This window comes from Sebastes umbrosus, chromosome 7, assembly GCF_015220745.1.
Source record: "Sebastes umbrosus isolate fSebUmb1 chromosome 7, fSebUmb1.pri, whole genome shotgun sequence".
In the NCBI taxonomy this organism is placed as follows: domain Eukaryota; kingdom Metazoa; phylum Chordata; class Actinopteri; order Perciformes; family Sebastidae; genus Sebastes; species Sebastes umbrosus.
This window is the reverse complement of record NC_051275.1, coordinates 21605897-21626330: the sequence shown is the minus strand read 5'-3', so window position 1 is coordinate 21626330 and position 20434 is coordinate 21605897. Positions and strand designations below refer to the sequence as shown.

The 20434-nt window shown below is 41.5% G+C and overlaps 1 protein-coding gene and 4 non-coding genes across 12 annotated transcripts in view; 2 read left to right on the top strand and 3 right to left on the bottom strand.

Annotated features, from left to right (window-relative positions):
- The window catches only part of LOC119491356 (cytoplasmic dynein 2 heavy chain 1), a 137237-nt gene that overhangs the window by 94706 nt on the left and 22097 nt on the right, over window positions 1-20434 (top strand). For 7 of the 8 annotated variants that reach the window (XM_037775282.1, XM_037775286.1, XM_037775280.1 and 4 more), the window contains 5 exons: window positions 7914-8074; window positions 9051-9176; window positions 12657-12767; window positions 15471-15540; window positions 16623-16708. In XM_037775282.1, the coding sequence (XP_037631210.1) occupies window positions 7914-8074; window positions 9051-9176; window positions 12657-12767; window positions 15471-15540; window positions 16623-16708 (554 nt within the window). Of the gene's footprint in view, window positions 1-7913; window positions 8075-9050; window positions 9177-11027; window positions 11187-12656; window positions 12768-15470; window positions 15541-16622; window positions 16709-20434 lie in introns of those variants that run through there. The other variant, XR_005207593.1, reaches the window with a different exon arrangement.
- On the bottom strand, window positions 1398-1470 carry trnam-cau. Its single transcript has one exon. It is a non-coding gene; the product is annotated as a tRNA-Met (tRNA).
- Window positions 2903-2975, bottom strand: trnam-cau. The gene has a single exon. It is a non-coding gene; the product is annotated as a tRNA-Met (tRNA).
- Window positions 4419-4491, bottom strand: trnam-cau. The gene has a single exon. It is a non-coding gene; the product is annotated as a tRNA-Met (tRNA).
- Window positions 15152-15225, top strand: trnat-agu. The gene has a single exon. It is a non-coding gene; the product is annotated as a tRNA-Thr (tRNA).

Genomic DNA, 20434 nt, shown 5'->3' with positions numbered 1-20434 from the left:
TGTATCTGCACCCCAAAACACTCACACAAAGGCTGTGATCAACCATAGATGCTTTGTGTCATGACCCAGCGCTAAAGCCACGACAAAAGACAGGGAGCACAGATTGAAGTACACACAAGACTAAGAATATAACTACAACAAAAGAAATGATAATACAGTGCATGTGGTAGTCAGTTTAGCCAGTGATGAATGTGTGCGCATGGATGAGTGTGAGGTATGGTGTCAGAGACTTACGCTGGATAGAGTAAAACAAACCAACATTAGTGGGAGAGATGCTGGATTGAGAGCAGCTCTAGGGCACAACCAATAATGAAACACTACTAAATGAGTGGGGGTGTAGTGGTAATGATTCCAAAAACAAATTTAGCCGGCGAAGGAGCAGTGGCTCTCCTCAGAGGTCTTTCCGGCTGTCTGAGCTCCTTTCCCTATCTTATTTATCTCATTTATCTCAAGCTCATTTTGGCCACTTGTACCCTCGATCTCATTCCTCGGTCAATACCCGAAGCTCATGACCATAGGTGACGGTTGGAACGTAGATCGACTGGTAAAGCTTTTCCTTCCCGCTCAGCTCCCTCTTCACCTCAATGGTCCAGTCGATTCCCTGCTGACGAGGCACCGATCAGCCTGTCTATATCAGGCTCTATTTTATCCTCACTCATGAAAAAGACCCTGAGATACTTGAACTTCTTCATTTGGGGCAGCAATTCACTCCCAACCCAGAGGGAGCAATCTATTGTTTTCCGGCAGAGAACCATGGCTTCAGACATGGATGTGAGGTGTTGACACCTCGACTGCTTCACACTCAACTGCAAACCGCCCCAGTGGGAGCTGAAGGTCAAGGTCTGAAGAAGCCAATAGGACCACATCATCTGCAAAGAGCAGACACACGTTTCTGAGGTCCCCAAACCACACCCTCTCCTCCCCCCAGCTGCGCCTTGAGATCTTAACCATAAAAATCACAAACAGAATCGGGGACAAGGGACAACCCTGGCAGAGCGTTTGACTTCTTTCCAAATATACATTCATGGCTGTCATTCTAGTTTTCTAAAGGCCAGTTTGCTCATAACAGAGGCAATAAAACACCTCCCCCCATTTGAGGCTCGAACTCACAACCTTGAGATTGATGAGACTGACTGCCTACTACGCCGAGGCTGAAAAATTGTGCAAAGTGAGTCAGAGGAGTTTTCACAGTTGAAACTTCAGAGTAACTTGATTTTTTTGACAACAATTGACAAACGCTCTTTACACAACATCCACTTATTTGCCTGTTCTGCAGCTGTCGGCCACCTGCTTTAATTTTCACCATCAGATGTACGTTTTTTGTTCTCATGCAAACCGACTGGCACTTTACATTTAACAATTTATTCATGTGTCTTCCCATTTGATTTTAAAACAACTGCCCCATGTGAGGCTCGAACTCACGACCTTCAGATTATGAGACTGACGCGCTGCCTACTGCGCCAACGAGGCTATGAAAACTCTTGCAATTGTGTAAAAAAAGTAAAAAAATAACAATTCACTCTGTATACTCAATAACGACAATGTATCTGCACACCAAAACACTCACACAAATGCTGGGATCAACCCTATATGCTTTGTGTCATGACCCAGCGCTAAAGCCACACCAAACGACAGGGAGCACAAATTGAAGTACACACAAGACTAAGAATATAACTACAACAAAAGAAATGATAATACAGTGCATGTGGTAGTCAGTTTAGCCAGTGATGAATGTGTGCGTATGGATGAGTGTGAGGTATGGTGTCAGAGACTTACACTGGACAGAGTAAAACAAACAAAGATGAGTGGGAGAGATGCTGGACTGAGAGCAGCTCTAGGGCAATCACAGATGCACAACCAATAATGAAACACTAGTAAATGAATGGTTGTGTAGTGTTAATGATTCCAAATACAAGTTCAGCGGGCGAAGGAGCAGTGGCTCTCCTCAGAGGTCCCTCCGGCTGTCTGAGCTCCTTTCCCTATCTCTATGGTTGAGCCCAGTTACCCTACAGAGGAAGCTCATTTTGGCCACTTGTATCCGCGATGTCATTCTTTCGGTCACTACCCGAAGCTCATGCCCATAGGGGAGGGTTGGAACGTAGATCGACTGGTAAAGCTTTTCCTTCCCGCTCAGCTCCCTCTTCACCACAACGGTCCAGTATTCATAAACAAGACCCCAAGATACTTGAACTCCTTCATTTGGGGCAGCAACTCACTCCCAACCCAGACAGAGCAATCCATTCTTTTCCCGTCAGAGAGCCAGGGCTTTAGACATGGAGGTGTGGTGTTGACATCCCAACTACTTCACACTCGATTGCAAACTGCCCCAGTGGGTGCTGAAGGTCAAGGTCTGATGAAGCCAATAGAACCACATCATCTGCAACGAGAAAAGAAGTACTTCTGAGGTCCCCAAACCACACACTCTCCTCCCCTCAGCTGCGCCTTGAGATCTTATCCATAAAATCCTAAACAGAATCGGTGACAAGGGACAACCATGGCAGAGTGTTTGACATCTTTCAAAATATACGTACATGGCTGTCACTCTAGTTATGAAAGGGCCGGTTGGCTCATAACAGTGGCAAAAAAACACCTCCCCCATTTGAGGCTCGAACTCACAACCTTGAGATTGATGAGACTGACTGCCTACTGTGCCAAGGCTGAAAAACTGTATAAAGTGAGTCAGAGGAGTTTTCACAGTTGAAACTTCAGAGTAACTTGATTTTTTGACAACAATTGATCTACAATTTTAACACATCATCCACTTATTTGCTTGTTCTGCAGCTGTCGGCCACCTGCTTTAATTTCCACCTTCGGATGTACGTTTTTTGTTCTACAGCAAATCGATTGGCACTTTACTTTTAACAATTTATTCATGTATCTTCCCTGTTGATTTTAAAACACCTGCCCCGTGTGAGGCTTGAACTCACGACCTTCAGATTATGAGACTGACGCGCTGCCTACTGCGCCAACGAGGCTATGAAAACTCTTGCAATTGTGTAAAAAAAATAAAAAAATAACAATTCACTCTGTACACTCAATAACAACAATGTATCTGCACACCAAAACACTCACTCAAAGGCTGGGATCAACCCTATATGCTTTGTGTCATGACCCAGCGCTAAAGCCACGACAAAAGACAGGGAGCACAGATTGAAGTACACACAAGGCTAAGAATATAACTACAAAAAAGAGAAATGATAATACAGTGCATGTGGTAGTCAGTTTAGCCAGTGATGAATGTGTGCGCATGGATGAGTGTGAGGTATGGTATCAGAGACTTACACTGGACAGAGTAAAACAAACAAAGATGAGTGGGAGAGATGCTGGACTGAGAGCAGCTCTAGGGCAATCACAGATGCACAACCAATAATGAAACACTAGTAAATGAATGGTTGTGTAGTGTTAATGATTCCAAATTTCAAGTTCAGCGGGCGAAGGAGCAGTTGCTCTCCTCAGAGATCCCTTCGGCTGTCTGAGCTCCTTTCCCTATCTCTATGGTTGAGCACAGTTACCCTACAGAGGAAGCTCATTTTGGCCACTTGTATCCGCGATGTCATTCTTTCGGTCACTACCCGAAGCTCATGCCCATAGGGGAGGGTTGGAACGTAGATCGACTGGTAAAACTTTTCCTTCCCGCTCAGCTCCCTCTTCACCACAACGGTCCAGTATTCATAAACAAGACCCCAAGATACTTGAACTCCTTCATTTGGGGCAGCAACTCACTCCCAACCCAGACAGAGCAATCCATCCTTTTCCTGGCAGAGAACCATGGCCTCAGACATGGAGGTGTTGTGTTGACATCCCAACTGCTTCACACTCGATTGCAAACTGCCCCAGTGGGTGCTGAAGGTCAAGGTCTGATGAAGCCAATAGAACCACATCATCTGCAAAGAGCAGAGACACACTTCTGAGGTCCCTAAACCACACACTCTCCTCCACCCAGCTGCGCCTTGAGATCCTATCCATACAAATCACAATCAAAATAGGTGACAAGGGACAACCCTGGCAGAGCATTTGACTTCTTTCCAAATATACGGACATGGCTGTCACTGTAGTTATGTAAGTGCCGGTTGGCTCATAACATTGGCAATAAAACACCTCCCCCCATTTGAGCCTCGAACTCACAACCTTGAGATTGATGAGACTGGCTGCCTACTGCGCCAAGGCTGAAAAATTGTGCAAAGTGAGTCAGAGGAGTTTTCACAGTTAAAACTTCAGAGTAACTTGATTTTTTTTACAACAATTGATAAACAATTTTAACACAACATCCACTTATTTGCTTGTTCTGCAGCTGTCAGCCACCTGCTTTAATTACCTCCATCAGATGTACGTTTATTTTAATTATTCTTATGCGAATTGACTGGCACTTTAATTTTAACAATGTGTTCATGTGACTTTCCTGTTGATTTTTAAACACCTGCCCCGTGTGAGGCTTGAACTCACGACCTTCAGATTATGAGACTGACGCGCTGCCTACTGCGCCAACGAGGCTATGGAAGCTCTTCAAATTGTGAAAAAAAATCAAAGAATAACAATTCACTCTGTATACTCAATAACAACAATGTATCTGCACACAAACAATATTCACACAAAGGCTCTGATCAACCCTAGATGCTTTGTGTCATGACCCAGCTAAAGCCATGATAAAAGATAATTGGTACTTTGCTTTGGACAGCATGTATCCTCCGGATACCTTGGATAGCTCTACCAAATTTCATGACCATCTATCAAATTGTCAAGACAATTTTCTAAAGACAAATAATGTCAACCTCATACTGGTTGTTAGAGTCGGGGAAAAGTTAATAACATTCATCCCCTGGGACCAATGAAAGTTTCTACCAAATTCCAAGGTAATCCGACTGGCTCGACTAACATTGCTGTGGTTCTAAACTGCTTGTGATTTTCAAATAGAAATTTTGCCTTTTGCCTTCTGACACTACTGGTACTTTTTCTTTTGACAGTTTGTTGTCGCGTGAATAATTTTCTTAAAACCCCTGCCTCCTGTGATGCTCAAACATCTGGCCTTCAGATTATGTGACTGACTACTGGGCCAATGAGACTGTTAGGTGAAGATTTCTAAGACGATCAAAATAATTAAACAGTTGCCCACTACAATGTGACATCAATATTGACACTGCGTAGTACAGTCCTCTTCAGTGTGTTTCGTACATTGCTACCCCACTTGAGGCTTGAACTCACAACCTTTAGATTATGCGACTGGTGCGCTGCCTACTCCACCAATGAGACCTGGAAAATGAGTAGAGATGTCACAGTCGCAAGCTATAGCTTGTTCTTCTTAAAACAAAAGCGTTTTGAAATTGATTGGCTGTAATGTTATTGTTGTGTTTTTCTCAACTCTTAAATTGTTTCACAAATGTTGTTAATAGGACATTCAAAAGAGTCCCATCTAAAAAGAAGTGGTTACAAAAAAGGATGGAAGGGAGAAGATATAGACGGGGAGGGAGAGAGCACTTTGGTGAGCCAGAATACTCTGACTGCATTGCTTACTACTGATAGCAAAAGCTCTATTGACTGAAACTCAGTGTCAGCTGTTGTGCAGCTGCTCTAGAGTGCTAATAATAATACTGGCTCATTGAGGGGCACACTCCAGCCTTTGTGTGTGCCCATCTGTATATCGGTGTTTGTGGGTGTCCATCACTCTCCATCCTTGAAGGTGTGTATTATATTTGCACCACATTGAGTAGTGATTTTCTCCATTCATTCTTTCCTCCATGTAATTAATTTTCCTAAAACTCCTGCCCCGTTTGAGGCTCAAACTCATGGCCTTCAGATTATGAGACTGACGTGCTGCCTACTGCACCTCTGAGGCTGTGAGAGCTTTTGTCAAATATGGGAAAAGTGAAACAATAGCCACTCAGGATGACACTCCAGCCTTTGTGTGTGTGACAATTTTTTTGTCTAGGTGTCTTTTTCTTTGTTATATATAGCACTCCTGCGTTTGTGGGTGTCAAAGAGCCTGTCTCTCTTAGCTCTCCTATTCTTTAAAGGTATGTTTCCATTTGAGTTAATTCACCCGAAAGCACAAGTATCACTTTTTTGTCTCTCTTGTTTGTCTGTGGGCAGTTCTAATAAAACACACAATTACACTATCCTGATAATATATAATATATGACAATATCCTCACACTCCTTGACCGCCAAGTGAACTCATTGACGAAGGTGTAGTGTGTGTACAAGTGCATGATGTGAGTGAGAGAGAAACAGACAGATAAAAAAGAACAGGAGAGAAGAAGATTTTGTGTGTATGTGTATGTGTTTTTGGCTGTAAATCAGTATGCTAATGAGGCATGCTCTGTAATCCTCTTACTGCTAATCTCACTCAATCCCCGCAGTCCAGGCCTGGGCACTGCTCACGCCCACAGACATGCCTGGGTGAACGCAACCACACACACACACACTTGTGCTTGCTCACTGGCTTGCTCTCTCTACTTTTCAAAAATACAAACCCTCTTTCACATGCATAAAAAAAGCATCTCTCTCTGTCTTTTAGTTATTTTTCTTACCAATCATCCAGCCGAGAAGACACCTTTTCTTGTTTTAACAATCAATCTGCATTTAAATGCAAATGTGTCCTGTCAATTTCTGTAATGTCAAGTGTTCTGTGTGACCCCGTGTCAGTTCATTAATTCTTAGCCATTCAGTGTTTCCTCCACTAATCATCGCTCAACCATAGGGAGACTGTAGCACTGTCTTTCTGTGGGCTCCTCTTTGCCCTGATTGTGTATCATAAAAGCCAAGGTGAACTTCGCTATTCACAGACAGAGGATGCTGGTCTGCAGCACGAATACTGATTACCTGCCCATGTCAAAGGTAGTTGTGTATGTATTTGTGCACGCGCACGCTCTGTAAATGTTCCCCTTTTGTTGCAGTCAGACATCACAAGCCATGTGGTCAGATCACTGTTTTTCTTAGTGTTGCTATGGTGATGCAGCAAAAGGTCACTCTGAGATGTTCTCTACCAAGACCTTGTGCGCGTGCATGTATGCGTACCTCTAGTGCAGCAGATTTCACTTGGCAGCAGACACCAAAAGAATGTTCAGGCTGTCGTCTCAACCGGAAAAAGCTTGTGTGTGTGTGTGTGTGTGTGTGTGCGTGCGTGTGTGTGTGTGTGTGTGTTTCTGGAAGCGATGTCTGCTGATACATGTGTGAATAACGTCACAGTGGAATTTCCAACACAGCCACTCACACTATATGATCCCGTATCGCTGCGTGTGTGTCACTATTAACCCATATCTGATATACAGTATCATTCATAATATTACATCAGGATTACAGCCTAATGCTCAGTGAGGAAACACACACATGCAGACACACACACACACACGCACTTGGGCACATACACAAAGAGGCTGGCTTCTCGACACCAGGGGGCTGACAAGGTATTCTTCTGCTATGTGTGGTGAATACTGCTGCATACCTGGCACTCGGTATGCACAGCACATCACGCTCCTAATCTCTCTCACTCTGTCTCTTCCTCTTGTGCGCTCTCTCTCTTTCTCCATCAACGCCTCCCTTCTGCTCTCCCTCTACTTTTTTCCTTTACCCCAACCTCCCTTCCCCATCACCCCTCTTCAGGCACTGTCTACCCCTCCCTGTTCATGCCCGCCCTCTGTCTCCCTGTCATCTTTTTCCCGCTTCATTTGTCTACCCCGCCTGCATCTCCTTCTCTGCCATCTACCCTCACTAAATGCCCCATTTTGCTACTTACTAGCATTTACCACCACTTCTTGTTTCCTGCTGATTTCACCTCCTGGTGTACCCACAGTGGAGTATATCCAGACACTTTGACTTTGAGTAGCATATCAACTTTAAATGCAATGCTGAAATACTCTTCACAGATCTGTCTTTCACACCCTTCATTCTCTTCCCATCTCCCTCTCCTCTTCTCCGCAGGTATGAAAGAGCTCTCCCCCCCTCCTCTGAACCTGCGCCGTCTCTACACTGAGACGTTGGAGTGGGAGCCGGTGTTGATCATCATCTCTCCGGGGGCAGACCCGTCCCAGGAGCTTGCCGAACTAGCAGCAGAAACCGTGGGCAGGGACAACTATCATGAGGTAGAGACTAAATGGGAGAAGTCATAGCAGATTAGACAGTGCAATGGAATAGTTTCAACAGAATACCAAGATCAGATCTACAGAGTAGACTATTGAAACACAGTTTTGACGTATATCTCTTGGTAATGTTTTGCCAGTGGAGTTTATCAATTGTAATAAACTTCAAGACAGCGAGACGTCTGAGAAAACTGCCCTTGCACTTGACACTCCTGCACATTCAATAAGTGGTTATTACAGCTATTCAAGAACAATGCTGGTGTTGTCTTCAAAAAAACTATTGAAAACACATACAAGAGCCACATCATTGTTTAGTGTGACCTGTTCCTTCATTACAGTTTGAGTTGTATTTCCAAGGGAGTTTTGGCTCATCCTTCAGTTTTAAATGACTGTGACAAGACCTCTTGCCAAAAAATTATCACTTAAGTGGAAATGTAATTTCAAACATATGCTTTTTTTTAAATCATTTTTAAGTATGCAAACCTTCCCACAATCAGCTCACAGTTGTTGGGCTCACATTTATTTGACCATATACTGTAGCTAATATGTTTGTTATCCAAGAATATTCAAGCAGTTAACAGAAAATTCATATTTTACCATTTCCAGTATAAATACAACCAGCTATATATACAAGCAAACTCATATACTGGGCACTAAAGATAAACACGCTGCGGTCCACTCGTGTGAGTGCTGTATATAACATTACTCTAAGTTAAATCAGTTACATATGAATATAAATCAGATTAGTCATGTGTTACTAGTCTCTATGTGGGAACTCTATTGATAAAAATCACATTGGGGATCCCACTTTGCAAGTATTTCATTGTGTCTCCCACTGAGGTGAGAGATGAATTGAAATATTGAATCAGATTATCTGCCTCTTAACTTCTGAAAAATTATAATGAAGAATCAAATTTTCCATCCCACTGCTTCTGTTTCTGCCCCCCTCCTACCTCACCCACTCTCTCTGTCTGTCTAGATCTCCATGGGTCAGGGACAGGCTGATGTGGCCTTAGCTGCACTCAGAGAATGTTCCCGAAATGGAGACTGGCTTTGCCTGAAAAACCTTCACCTTGTCACTACATGGCTACCGCTCCTGGAAAAAGTAGGTACTCTGTGTGTGTAAGGTCTTTGTGTGTGGCAAGTCCTTAGGGCTAGGTTAACATTTATCGTGTATGCGTGTGTGTGATTTTTCTCTGCAGTTTGTGCTTTTTGGTTGGTACGGGTTGTGTATAATATACTAATATCTCTGATTATTGGATAATAGCACTTAACAGGACCCTTATTGATCAATTTAGGGAGCGAGTGATAAAATCTACTCTGTTACCCTACAGGGATTCTGTATGTTTGGATTGTAGAATTGCATCAAACATTGTAACATTTCGGGGGATCTATTAGCAGAAATGGATTATAAAATTCATAACTATGTTTTCTGAACTGTACAATCACCTGAAACCAAGGACTGTTGTGTTTTCGTTAGCTTAGAATGAGCCCTTCATATCGACATAAGGAGCGGATCCGCTTCACAGAGTCTGCCGTGTTGCACCTCCATGTTTCTACAGTAGCACAGAGCGGTCAAACCAAACACTGGCTCTAGAGAGATCCTTACATGTTTTTACGTTACCTGAACGCCACCATAGTTCTCTGACGTGCTTGTGAAACTGCAGTAGATGAGCCGCAGAGTGTGAATCTGTGGTACCGCCAGCCGTTGTCTAAATTCCGTTGCTCCTAAAGTAGTGTTATTATATTAAAGGATGGCCTCTGATCGAGGCAAGGGAAAGTACAGATCACAAAAAATAACGGAAAATGTTTACCACGTAGTTCAAATACATGATGTAATGATCCAGCAAGGAATAAAAAAAAATTGATATGATAAATCCATCATAAGACTTGTAAAGTAAGTCCAAGAAAAGGATCCAATAAACAGTCCATTGGGAAAAGTCCTTTGTAATAAGTCCTGAAAATAAATCAAAGACACGTGTCCAGTGAAATGAGTCCAGTAAAACAAGCACCTCACATCATCTCAAGGCCACAGTACCAGGTCGGTAGAGTTGAGGTTTGGGCTCAGGTTAGGTCAGTGGAAAAGGGGAGCCTGGAGGACGTTGTGTACTTATAATGTGTATGTAATTCCTTGTTTCACCCTGCTTGTCAGTGTTTATCTATAATACTACAACACACACACACACACTGCCCAAATTTCCATATCTAAAATTACCTTCTGTCCTTTGCCTGCACGTACACAATCTGCTTTCTACCTGTCGGCTCATATTAGTCTCTGTGTGGCTGTGTTGTTACCATGTGTGTTTGTTTATTTGTCTGTCTCTGGGCACACATGTGCATATGTGTGTTTGTATCATGTTTGCTTTGCAGTGCATATCTGTGTGTGTCATCCATAGTGCTCATGTTGCTCATGTTTTTATCTTGTGTGTCACATTACGTGGGTAAATATGTGTCTTCCACTTTCTTTGTGTTTGTTTGTATCTGTGTGCTCTTCCTTCGGGTCCTGTTTAGTGCTGTGTCACTGTAGCAGGTCATATCTCACTTGGAGGCACAGCTGTTGGCAGTGATTGGCCTGTGTCTGTGTGTGTGGCCTCACCTGTGTGTGTGTGTGTGTGTGTGTGTCTGTGTGTGTGCGTGCCCCGGGGTTAGCTTGAGATCCCTCCTGTCCAGAGTTGTCGGTGCTCCCGGTGTGACTTAAACCATAGCTTATTGCAGCTCTCCTCTTCTACTTTTGTCCCTCTCAGTTCCACTCACCTCACCTCTCTCTCTTCTCTCTTCCTAGTGTTGAATTTTGTATATTTTGTATTCTGTTTTTCTCCATTTGTTTCCTCTTCTACACCCCATCTATCTTCTCACCAGTTTTTCATAACACTCTTCTTTCCCCCCTTCATATTGTATAACTAAAACTCTCTTTCTGTCTGTCCCTCTTTCTCTCATTGTCTCGCTCTTTGCCCAGCAACCGACGAGGTTGCGGTCTCGGCAGTCGAGCTTGAAATGAAAAACTGACGCAACAAGGGGAACGAGGGAGGCAGGAAGCATAGGAAAGAAAGAATGAAGACATAGTGGATGTAAAAGGAGGGAAGTAGGGAAGGATGAGCTGAGCCTCAGCAGACAGGTGGAGATTCTACACGGAGAGGGTTTTGTTTTAGTATCTGATTCTGTAGCTGTGTCCATCTGCTCAGCCTTACTGTATCTCTCAGTGTAGTTTCTAAAATATCCGGCTTCTTTTTGCCATCTGTCTCTTTAGTCCTTCCCTCCTTCACTTAACCAGTTGGTCAGTTAGAGGGAGGATAAGGAGGAAAGAGAGACAGCGAAGGAGAGCGGTCAGTATTCATAATTGAAGTTGGCAGTGCAGATGTCCTCTCATCCCTGTCTACTCATATTCTTCCACTTGCACTGTTTTCTGTCTCTCATTTTTGACATCAACCACTCCATCTATCTGTCTTTCAAGCTATTTACCAGTCTGTCTATCACTCCAAATGTCTCTCCGTCTGCCAATCACAATATAATAAAATAATGACTAATATATTTTGTTGCAGTTTTTATCACAATAAATGAAATATTATCCTTCAGAATCACATCTGTTGGTATATAATCATTGTCATTGGTCAAATCATTGTGGTAGGATTGTATTAGGAGTTACTAAATCTTATGATATCCTTTCTGCGTATGACTGGTGTGTCTTTCACACTCTGAACATCTGAACAATATGGAATTATTCTAACAAAGAAAGGTTTTGATGCGCTAACAGTAGAACAAATGTGTGCTCTCTCTCCTGCCCTCTGTCTTTTCTCTGTATCTACACATCTTTTCTTTTCTTCTTTGTCAATGTCTCTGTGTTATATCTCCTCGCAATACTATCATTTGCTCCAGCGGATTTCTGGTTGACAACACATCAGACACATGGACACACTCACACACATACACACAAACACACACACACTCACATATACATACTCAATGAGAGACAGAGGAGTTTTCTTCGAGGGATGTCAGATCCGGTGTTCTTTGGTTTTCTGCGATCATGTGTGCTTCCACGAGAATGAATTAGGTTCTAAGTGATGCAGAAACACATTGATTACAATTCAATGGGTGTGTTGTGTTTGAGTACCCAATCAGATGACACAAGACCCTGAGGTGCCAGCATGCTATTTTTAACCACAAGTCTTTGAGAAAGATAGAAAGAGAGGGGGAAGGAATGTAAGAAGAGAAGTGAGGGAAAGAAAGCTGGAAATTGAGATGAAGAGACAGAGATGGAGACAGACAGAGAGAGAAGTGAGGTGAATGGTTTGTCGTTGTGGAGAATCTGTCGATGTGCAGTGGTTCTAATGGAGACAGGATCACATGAATAAAGATACAGTGTCTGGACAATGTGTACAATCAAAGGCTCAAGTCTTCTCTAAATGTTCCAATTGATGAGAAAGTTCTATGTTTTGAAATACAGTATATTCGTGTGTGTTTGCACTCAAGCTAAAAGTTGTATCTACAGCCAGATGCTACTGCACAAGTAGTCTAGTCTCATATCCTGTGGTGACCTCTTAATGTGTACAGTGGGTCTAATGTTTGTACTGTCCTTCCTCCACAGGAGTTAAATGTGCTACATCCCAAACCAGGCTTCCGTCTCTGGCTGACAGCTGAAGTTCACCCCAGATTTCCTTCCATCCTACTACAGTCCAGCCTCAAGATCACTTACGAGGTACTTCCACACACACATTCACCACCACACACATACAGTCATAGAAACAAGAACGCCATAATACTCCCACAGTAGCTTACGATGAAGTTTAGCGTTGGGTAGCGTTGACCTAACTCAACTTTACACACAAACATTCTCCCACACATTTTTGGAGGCACACTATGCACAAATGCTAATTAGTGTGTATTGTTTTATATACAGTGTTGAAACTTTTAATTTCCCAAATATAGACTGTTGATGCAGTCGGGTTTGTCTGAGCCCCAGCGGGCCATGTTACTAGGTTATGGCATATTCAGAACAGTGTAGGATGTGTAAAGGCTATGTTTGTTTGAAATGTTATGTGAATTCATGGCAATGTGTGTGTCTTTTAACCTCGATATAATGGCTACAACACATAATAATGCCACATATACTGTACATTTGTAAGGAGATGCAGAAACCTGCAGCTTATGTGTTAGCGATGCATGTTTTAGTGCTCAGTGCGTTTCTGATGAGAGTCATGCTCAATGGGTTAGCTGCTTCAGCAGCCAAGCATGCTGCACAAACAGCCTCTCTCTCTCTCTCTCTCTGATACAGTCACACTCTTTCATTTGAAAACTTATTGACGTACTTTATATGTATTCACACACAACATCCCCAGAGAGGTTACTGTAATATATTATTTCTGAACTGTCGGACAAGTGTCAAAACTAATATGTCAAACCAAAGATAAAGGTATACATACAAACTGATACACATAGATTTTGTTTTTGCCAGTGTGATTGTATCAGGATTGTCCAAAGCTGATCTGCAAGATTGTTGCTGGGGCTGATCAAGGAATTTTTCAGTTGATCCACGTGAGATATATAATCTGCTGTATTAGTAGTATTAATAGTAATACTGTACATGTGAACTTATAGTATATGACTTTGCATGCCACAACCACCACACACACACACACACACACACACACCATGACAGATCCTCCACCATGACCCTCTTATCTACAACCCACTTCAAAAATGGCTAAAATACAAGCCATCAGTGTAGCAAAAACAGTTGTATCCTAGCGACGCTCCTCCACCCAGCCCCAAAAACCTTACCCAACACTCAATACCCCTTTGCAGTTTAGTGTTGAAGCTTCAGAAAGTAAATATGTTCAGTGCCTTGCATTAGACTTACATTATAAACCAACAGCTCAAACCTCTCATAGAGCAAATATTGAATTCTGCAAATGCATTTCTAATAAGAATACACAGAACCAGAATGCAGTAGCTCCATTTGAGAATAAAAAGTGACAAAACGGGTAGTTTAATTATTCGTGTCTAAAAGAATGAAAGTAGCAGACTGTGGATGTACGATGTAAAAAAGTAAGCATCTTGCAAATAAACTTAATCTACTAAAGTTGGTAGCATATGAAGTGATTTTGCCAATTTTGTCAAATTTAGTACATATGCATTACTGGCTGTGTGTGTGTGTGTTATATAAACCTCCAGATGGAGGTACCAAATGTTCCGCAAAGCTGATAATGCGTGAACTGTTGTCAATGTATGCTCATTGTTTCTATTCTAAACCGAGCATAATGTTGCCGGAGGTTGTTCACAGACACGCTATGTGCTGACTCATGTAGAGAATATGCCAACTAAAGTACAATATAACAGAGTAACATAGGTGGTAATGGTTATGGGTGTCAAACACTGACCAAACAATGGTTTTTCAGTTTATTTGTAGACTTGTTGTAATTCCCAGTGACACTAATGGTGGGCAATAAATGACGTAAACAACAGAGTCTTTTGCATGCAATCTTGCAAAGTCTTCAGCCCTCTTACAGTAATATGATCTATTTTCTCTGCCCTTGCTTGTTCAGTGTCTCCATGTTGTCTGACCAGTCCAGGGTTTTTCTACAGTGATATGAGAATTTTGTAATGAGAGTAAGGCTTTTTATATTTGTAAAATGTCAATTGTTTTCTGGTACTGCATACTGGGTTTAAGCTACAACACTAAACAGACTGTGAAAGGAAACGGCATCACACACATCTCGTGCTGCTTTCACAGCCTCTTTTTGGTCTTGCCAGGCACACATATTTGTTAAAGTGGATTTGGGAATCACACTCTTGGTCATGTCAGTATCAAACACTACCCAGTTCTTACAATTCAGCCTTCTAGTCTCACAATAATAATAATACTTTTTACTTTCACATTTTAAAAGGCTACCAACACACTAAAACATTAGAATATAGCATCCATGTAGCATCCCCTTCGCATTGTTTTCCCTTTGCTCAATAGGACATACATGCATATATAAATACGTGCAGACATTTTCTCTATAAACTTGTCTGTAAATATGTGGCAAATGTGTAGAGGGCACTGTTCCAACTTAGGTTTTCTGCAGTGTTCCATCACATGGCGCTGTGGCTTAGTTGGTTAAAGTGCCTGTCTAGTAAACAGGAGATCCTGGGTTCAAATCCCAGCAGTGCCTTTTTGTTTGTTCCATATCATTTTATCATTCGGCACATAAGTCACCCTATGCCTCGCCATGTTTCTGTACTTGTATGACAGGACTGTGTTTGGACCTTGCAATCCAAACTTGCATTGAATATTTGAATGTTGCGGGAGATTCCATCATAATGAAACCCTTTCTTTCTTCCCCTTTCCCTCCATCCTTATTCACCTTGTCCGTTCCCTCTCTGTCTATCTGTTCTTCCTTTCTTTTGCCATTTCCAGGCTCCTCCCGGGTTGAAAAAAAATCTGCTAAGAACATATGAGTCGTGGACTCCAGAGCAGATCAGTAAAGGTTGGCTCCTCTCTTCTCTTCTCTTCTCTTCTCTTCTTTCTCTTCGCTTCTCCCCCTGAAATATTTTCTGAAGTCAGTTGCTTCCACTTTGCTCTTATTCCAAACAGTGAATCAAACCTTTTGAATAATGCTATTATATATATATATAGATATATATATATGTTGACATTTCTCTGCTTTGTGTTTTAAGGAATGAATATCTTACAGTACATCCTACATTTAAAGGAACAGTGTGTAACATTTTGGGGGATCTATTGGCAGAAATTGAAGATAATATTCATAACTATGTTTTCATTAGTGTATAATCACCTGAAACTAAGAATTGTGTTTTCACTAGCTTAGAATGAGCCCTTCATATCTACATAGGGAGCGGGTCCTCTTCACGGAGTCTGCTATGTTGCTGCGCCATGTTTCTACAGTAGCCCAGAAAGGACAAACCAAGCACTGGCTTTAGAGAAAGCCTTTCAAATTTTTACCTGAGGGCAACTGTAGTTCTCAGACATGCTTGTGAAACTGCTGTAACGTGAGCCGCAGAGTGCAAAACCGTGGTACCATACCACAATTTTGCACTCAGCGGCTCACGTTACCGCGGTCTTGGAAAGGGAGGAGTGATCGGAGGGGTATTCAGCTGGTTGCAATCTGCAACCACACCACTAGATGCCGCCAAATCCTACACTGTAAACAACCAAATGCAGCTATAGAGCTGGTCCTAAGCTTCAAGAATCTGTGCTTAGTTTTAATTTACAGTAAAGGAATAGTTCACTTTTTATTTAAACTTAAATGGCATGTGGTACTGTAATCACTGGTAGTTGTATCAGTGTGTGATTATTAACTCAGGCTATGAGCCCTGTGAACAAAGAAACTCCAGCAAGCTGGCAGGTTCTGAGACAGAAAATGAACAGCATCAAACGGGGCTAAAACACGTCAGAATATTGCATGCGTGCTTCTCCTCTCAGTCCTCTCTGTTGTATATTGTTTGATGAATAATAAAAGATAACTGCCCTCAAAATGTATAAAACACAGACACTGATAATGATTTTAGTTATTTTGGTTTTGACTTGCTGTTGATTGTTTGTGTGCAGGAGGCATCCTGGCCAGAGCCCAGTCTCTGTTCTGTCTGGCTTGGTTCCATGCTGTCTGCCAAGAGAGGCGCAACTACATACCCCAGGTAAAATACACAAACACCCAAATGTAGACAAGAGTGGTCATAGTTCTACAATTTCATCTCAGGACAGTAAACTCAAACTACTGTTACATTTTAATGCCATTTAAAAGAGTCACAATACAGCACTTGTTTAAGTGTTGTAATACCCCTGGATGCGGAATGAAGACAATGGCATAAACAGACAAACCAGCTCCTTTTCTTAAAATTTCCTGCCATTGGATTGAAGCTTTTTTATACGAGCATTAGCCGCTGTCGCATTTAGACTACTTACAGCATAATAATGTGCTTTGATGTCCTTTGAAATCCCAAGCTTGTTTGTTTTTTTTTACTTGTAAAACCCAAAAGATGTATTTACGCACACCCACGCATACAGCATATGACCTTTTTTCCACACTGTTATCACAGGTACATAATTACGGGAAGTGCAGTTCATATTCACAGCGCACATCTATACACAACACAGCGACACAAATGCATGATTAATTTATGGCCAGTTAATGACAAGTACAAAACACATAGAAATTGATATCCACAGGGAGGAAGTCACACTGACAGAAAAAAGTCATCATCTACACAATGACACCCACAGAGAGTGTAAAAACCTACCTCAGAGATCACTTTTCTTTCTCCTTAAACGCTGTGCCTGCTGCAGAGTCTTTGTTTGTGTATGGCTATGTACAGTATGTGTGTGTGTGCAACTGTGTAAGTCTTTGTAGTAAACTAAGCCTGCTGGTTAACACCCACACGGCACACTGCTTGTAAACCAAAGTGTGTGCACTGTCAAGTCAGGACAGTGGAAGCGTGGGAGATACAAGTCCTACTGTATGATGTCATACACTGTCATGGGAATTTAAAAAGTAGTCAACTGAAAATGGATTTCATTGACCCACTGCATGTAATGGTAGCAATATATTTTTTTAAACATCTCAGCTTTAACAGTCTCACAGCAGCTCTAATTAAATCAAAATAGTATGTTTTACCTGTGCCAGAATCAACTCAAAATGTTCAGAGATTGAACACATTATTTCCTCATTTGAACTACAGCTTTGGTGATAAATCATCTCACATACCAAGATAGAGGGTGTAAAAAAAAACATAATTGGCATGCCTATAGAGAAAACCAGACTATTTATTTTCTCAGTAGAAACCGGAGGCAGAGATTAATCAGTTCAAAAAACATTGAGGGAAATGATGCTGAACAATAGGTATGAGACTAGGGGGGCCCTCGTGTCCAAAAGACCACAGGTTTTGTAAATGCTCAAATCTGATTTACGAAATGAAATGTATAATTTTTATATCAAAATCTTAATAAACAGTTTAATTGCTGTTGTAATTTAATAATGCAATTAGTCCAAAGTGTGTGGAGGTGAAAAAGTAAGCTCAGTTTGAACTAAGGTTATAATAGTATAGAATTTCAATTCATTTTTATTTTATTTTAGTTTTGACTTTTCAATTTAATTTTATTCTTCGAGTTCATCTTGAGTTCATTTCAGTTTCTGTGGTTCAATGTCACGAGAGTTGAAATTCAAGCAGTCTGCTTTTTTCGGTAGTGATATATTTAAAAAACTAAAACTGAAATTAATGTATGTTCATTTTCATTTTATTTGTATTAGTTTTTAATCAGGCAATATAGTTTTAGTTTTTCCTAAAATATATAGTTCTTATTTAGTTTCAGTTTATTAACAATATTTTTCAGTGCTTATTTTCATTTTAGTTTCAGTTTTAGTTTACTATAATAACCCTGGTTTGAACCTCATGCTCTCCTTTTTTTTTTACACAACTATTTCTGTCACTTTTCATATGTGCATCAGAGTATAACACTATGAATGTGTGCGCTGTTATCCCCATATTTAAACGATTATCACGGCTCACCACTCTCAATGACAGCAGTATTTTTTCCCTGCCTTGGACTGCGGCTGTCCAGAAGAACTATTAACGTTTAGGCTTTCGAACATGGTCAGACGACATGTTGCACTGTAAGATTTGTTTTGAGCATAAGCCTGCAGTCATTATGCACGATAACTTATGAAGGTTAGGAATCTTTGGCTTTTGTTTATAACCTGGTTTGCTTGTGGTTGAGGAGTGTGAGTCCAAACTAATTAAATACGCAGAAAGGCAAAATAATATGTGGTTGCACCTGTAATTACTTGATTCTCGCTGCAGTTAGCTGTGTGATGTTTCCAGTTGTCAACTTAAAGAGTTGCTTTTATAGTTTGGTAGATGTGTGGCAGAGTCTCAAGATGCACTGGGACTCATTTGGCTCTGCATGTATTGCAGTGCTGCCTCAGAGTGGCCTGTCTAATCGAATGATACAGCAGGAAGGTATCTCTTTTTGTCTGCTGACCAACACACCATCAGCACACTCCCGTTAAACCCAACCACTAGGGAGAACTGTGGCAGAGAGCATGTTTTTGTAATTAAACTGCCACAATGTTTGCACACTTGTTTCTCCTCTCTCTCTGTCTCTCCTCTTCCCCTGGGCTTGGTCTCAATACTCCCACCTTAGCCATTCCCTTCATTGTGGAGTTGAAAAAACATATTGATTGCCTTTAGGAGAATGTAAACCTACATGACTAACATGCAGTATGCCTGTGTCTTGGGGATCCGTCTCTACTTTCCTCTTTCCTTGAATTATCTCTTTTTACTCTGCTTACGGGTTTGTTTTTCCCCCCTAATTTTCTTTTTTCTGGCCTCCCTCCCCACCTTCTGTCGCCCTGTCTTTCTCTTTTTTCTCTCTCAATCACTGAATCTCTCCTAAGTGTTTTCATTTGAGCCGGTAATGTTGTTCCTCATTCAAGAACATGATCGCCTAATTATTTAAACAGTCACAGCTCCTTTCGTCCACTCCACCATCTCTTACTCCCTCCTCGCTTCGTCTGCTGTCCTCGATCCTTTTCTCATTTACGTATTCTCTCACCGTGTTCGTCCATTTTACATGCCTGTGCAGAAACCACCTCGTTTAAAAAGACAGGAATAGACGTTGAGAGGGAAAGGGAGGAAAGAGAGGAGATGATGTGTGTGTGTTTAAAAAGATCAGGGTTTTTGTTTGATGGCCATAAGTGCACAAGAAGAGTGTCCAATTATGTCTGGGGAACAAGCAACTAGGTAGCTTGGTATCTGAAGTACTCACAAAGTAATTGAAAACATATATACACAGAATCAATAAACACACACACGTAGTTACCTTTGTAAGACCCATACATTTAATCATTCACTGAATAAGCAGCCAGTGCTATGTACATAAAACAAATGCATACATGCATGAGCACAATCGGAAATCTCACTCATACATATACAAGCACATTTATCAAATGTAGTAGAAACATGCCTCACAGTCTGTGAATACATACTCAAGCACAACATTGCTGAGCAAACAGCATACACTTAATCATTCAAAGAATTACTGAACATGCCTACACAGTTTTCCTCCACCCCTCACCTCATCCACCAACAGTGGGCAGATTACAACTGCTGATTGAATAGCAGTGTAGTGCAACAAACACACCCACAAATGGATACTGCCTTCACACTCACTTATGTTTAAACAATTCTGTGATTTTTTTTTCTGAGATGGTCAATGTTGTGATGCTATGTGTGTTCTTTTGTGCATATGTGCACGTGTACATGTGTTGTTGTTTTTCCTTCCTGATCAGTGCTAACGTCTTGATTTAACATGCCTTTGTATGTGCAATAACTGGACTGATCTTAATTTTGGGATTTACCCGCTAA